Source organism: Rousettus aegyptiacus, unplaced genomic scaffold (assembly GCF_014176215.1).
Source record: "Rousettus aegyptiacus isolate mRouAeg1 unplaced genomic scaffold, mRouAeg1.p scaffold_m13_p_5, whole genome shotgun sequence".
In the NCBI taxonomy this organism is placed as follows: Eukaryota; Metazoa; Chordata; class Mammalia; order Chiroptera; family Pteropodidae; genus Rousettus; species Rousettus aegyptiacus.
In genome coordinates this window covers 79626969-79629583 of record NW_023416308.1, presented here as the reverse complement: position 1 = coordinate 79629583, position 2615 = coordinate 79626969, and the positions used below count along the sequence as shown (strand labels likewise).

General features: G+C 37.4%; 1 protein-coding gene across 1 annotated transcript; it reads left to right on the top strand.

The window, feature by feature from the left end:
* Positions 1–1416: 1416 nt before the first annotated feature.
* LOC107504356 (putative olfactory receptor 56B2) lies at positions 1417–2376 on the top strand. The gene has a single exon (XM_016133491.2). It carries the CDS (start codon positions 1417–1419, stop codon positions 2374–2376), a length of 960 nt encoding a protein of 319 aa, XP_015988977.2.
* Positions 2377–2615: the final 239 nt, after the last annotated feature.

Genomic DNA, 2615 nt, shown 5'->3' with positions numbered 1-2615 from the left:
CTCCTGGGTTTGGATATCCAGAAAAAACCACCAGAAGGAAGTCTTTCTTCAAAGAGAAAGCTAACCTGAAACTTAGGCATTTAAACATATTTATGGCCGTATCTAAAAGAAACCTAGTCTCATTGAACCCTAATTAAGATAAATGATGTTCTTTCACTTCTTGCCCCTAATTAATCCATCCTTGAGTTTGACTGACTTCGGCTGACATGGGATTTACAGCTCTAGGGAATCGTCTTTCTCTCCCCAACAGCAGGCCCCTGAGTTCCTCTCCACTCATCATAAAATCCTGGTTCATTTGCCATAGCTGTAAATCAGCTCTGGGGATACTGAAATTTACTACTTAAGACGAGTCAAGTACAGCACCCCCACAGTAAGTATACAGTTGGGGACAGACTCAGTCTTGTAATTTTCTGCAGACATTAGGAATGCCTTATAGAATAGAAGGACGTCCCTGTGATTGGAGCATCTGTATTAAATCCTCCAGTAACTCTATGGAAATCATAAAGTGTTCTCTGTGCCAAAATAACCTAAGTATTGAGAAACTTTATCAAACACATATATATTACAAAAGGTAGAATTTCTATAACTTCTATTGCCTAACATAAAAAAAAGTGAAGCGTGATAGCATCAATATTCTTTAGAATCATATTTATTATTTTCTCAACTTTATCGAATATTTCATATCTTTATAATTCTTCACAAAATTTTCCAAGCCCAAGATTTAGCTGGCTGTATCAGAAGTCATCATTCTCCAGCTTCCTTGAGTTAGTACACAAATTTATACACGTGTTTCTCTTAGCCTTCTGACTCCATTGCACCTCTGTATAAATGTAATTGTAATCCACAATAATTTTTACAAATCCCATCCTATATTTAGTACTGGTCTTTAACTTTGGATTTGATAATGAGTTGGTTCCTTTATAGACCAAATACAAGTCTTAGTAGAGGTTTTCAATCATAAAGTCCTTTTTGGTAACTCTATATCATAGAATATATGAAAAGAATTCTTCTTTTATTCGAGAATTTGTGAAGTACTCGAAATATTATTTAATTTTCACCAAAATATGAGGTCAGAATGTGTGCTGTGATATCATATGATTTTATTCTTGTCCAGCTTCCATGACAAACAAGATAAAAGAGTAATAATGTTCTATTGGTCCACTATGAGACAATGGAAATAATATGACCTGCCTGATGTAGTTTTTGTGAGGATTAAGTGAATTAACATGGAACATGCCACTACAGTTCCAATTTTATAATACACATCAAGTAAATGTTACTGGTCAGATGAGAATAATTAATGATGATGAATCCCCTCTCTCTCTGATATCATGAACCTAGGCAACTTCTTTTTAATATAGTTTCAGAGAGATTATTAAAAACAGTAACCTTGAATATTTTTCCTCTTAGTGAACAATGTTCCAGACTCTCAGAGATTCCAACACATCTGTGTTCCAGGTTTCTGAGTTCATTCTAATGGGATTCCCAGGCATTCACAGCTGGCAGCACTGGCTCTCCTTGCCCCTGGCTCTGCTCTACCTCTTAGCTCTCAGTGCCAACATCTTTATCTTGATCGTCATCAATCAAGAGGCGACACTGCATCAGCCTATGTACTATTTCCTGGGCATACTAGCTGTGGTAGATATGGGTCTGGCTACCACCATCGTACCCAAGATTTTGGCCATCTTATTGTTCAGTGCTAAGGCCATCAGTCTCCCTGAGTGCTTTGCTCAAATGTATGTCATACATTGTTTTGTGGGCATGGAATCAGGTATCTTTGCCTGCATGGCTATAGATAGATATGTAGCCATTTGTCGACCACTACGTTATCCATCAATAATTTCTGAAACTTTTGTAGTCAAAACAACTGTGTTCATGACACTTAGAAATACCTTAACTACTATCCCCATTCCTGTGTTGGCTGCTCAAAGATACTACTGCGCACAGAACCAAATTGAGCACTGTCTGTGCTCTAACCTTGGAGTCACTAGTCTATCCTGTGATGACAGGACAATCAACAGCATCTACCAACTATTCCTGGCCTGGATAATCATGGGAAGTGACCTGGGTTTGATTATTTTATCATATATTTTGATACTTCACTCTGTGCTGAAGCTGAACTCAGTAGAAGCTACATCCAAGGCCTTAAGTACCTGCACGTCCCACCTCATTTTAATTCTATTCTTCTATACAATTGTAGTCGTTATGTCTATCACTCATGGTGCAGTAATGACAGTTCCCATCATTCCAGTTCTTCTCAATATGCTACACAGTGTCATACCTCCTGCCCTCAACCCGATGGTATATGCACTCAAGAACAAGGAGCTCAGGCAGGGCTTATATAAGGTTCTTAAGCTAGACATCAACAGAAACTAATGTATAGAGGATGCTCACTTTTCCAATTTCTCCAGATATATACCCATTATAATAATGAATGAGTACTTGATGGCAGAAGAACTAATAAAATAGGGCATGGTGGCAGCTTTCGGTTATAAAGTATCGGTGGCAAAAACTAAAACATTTAAAGAAAGGTGATACGTATTTGAAATCTTTAGCTTTCAAGCAAAAATCTAAATCAAAAAGAGTAGCATTATGATGCTTATTGCCTGAAAGGA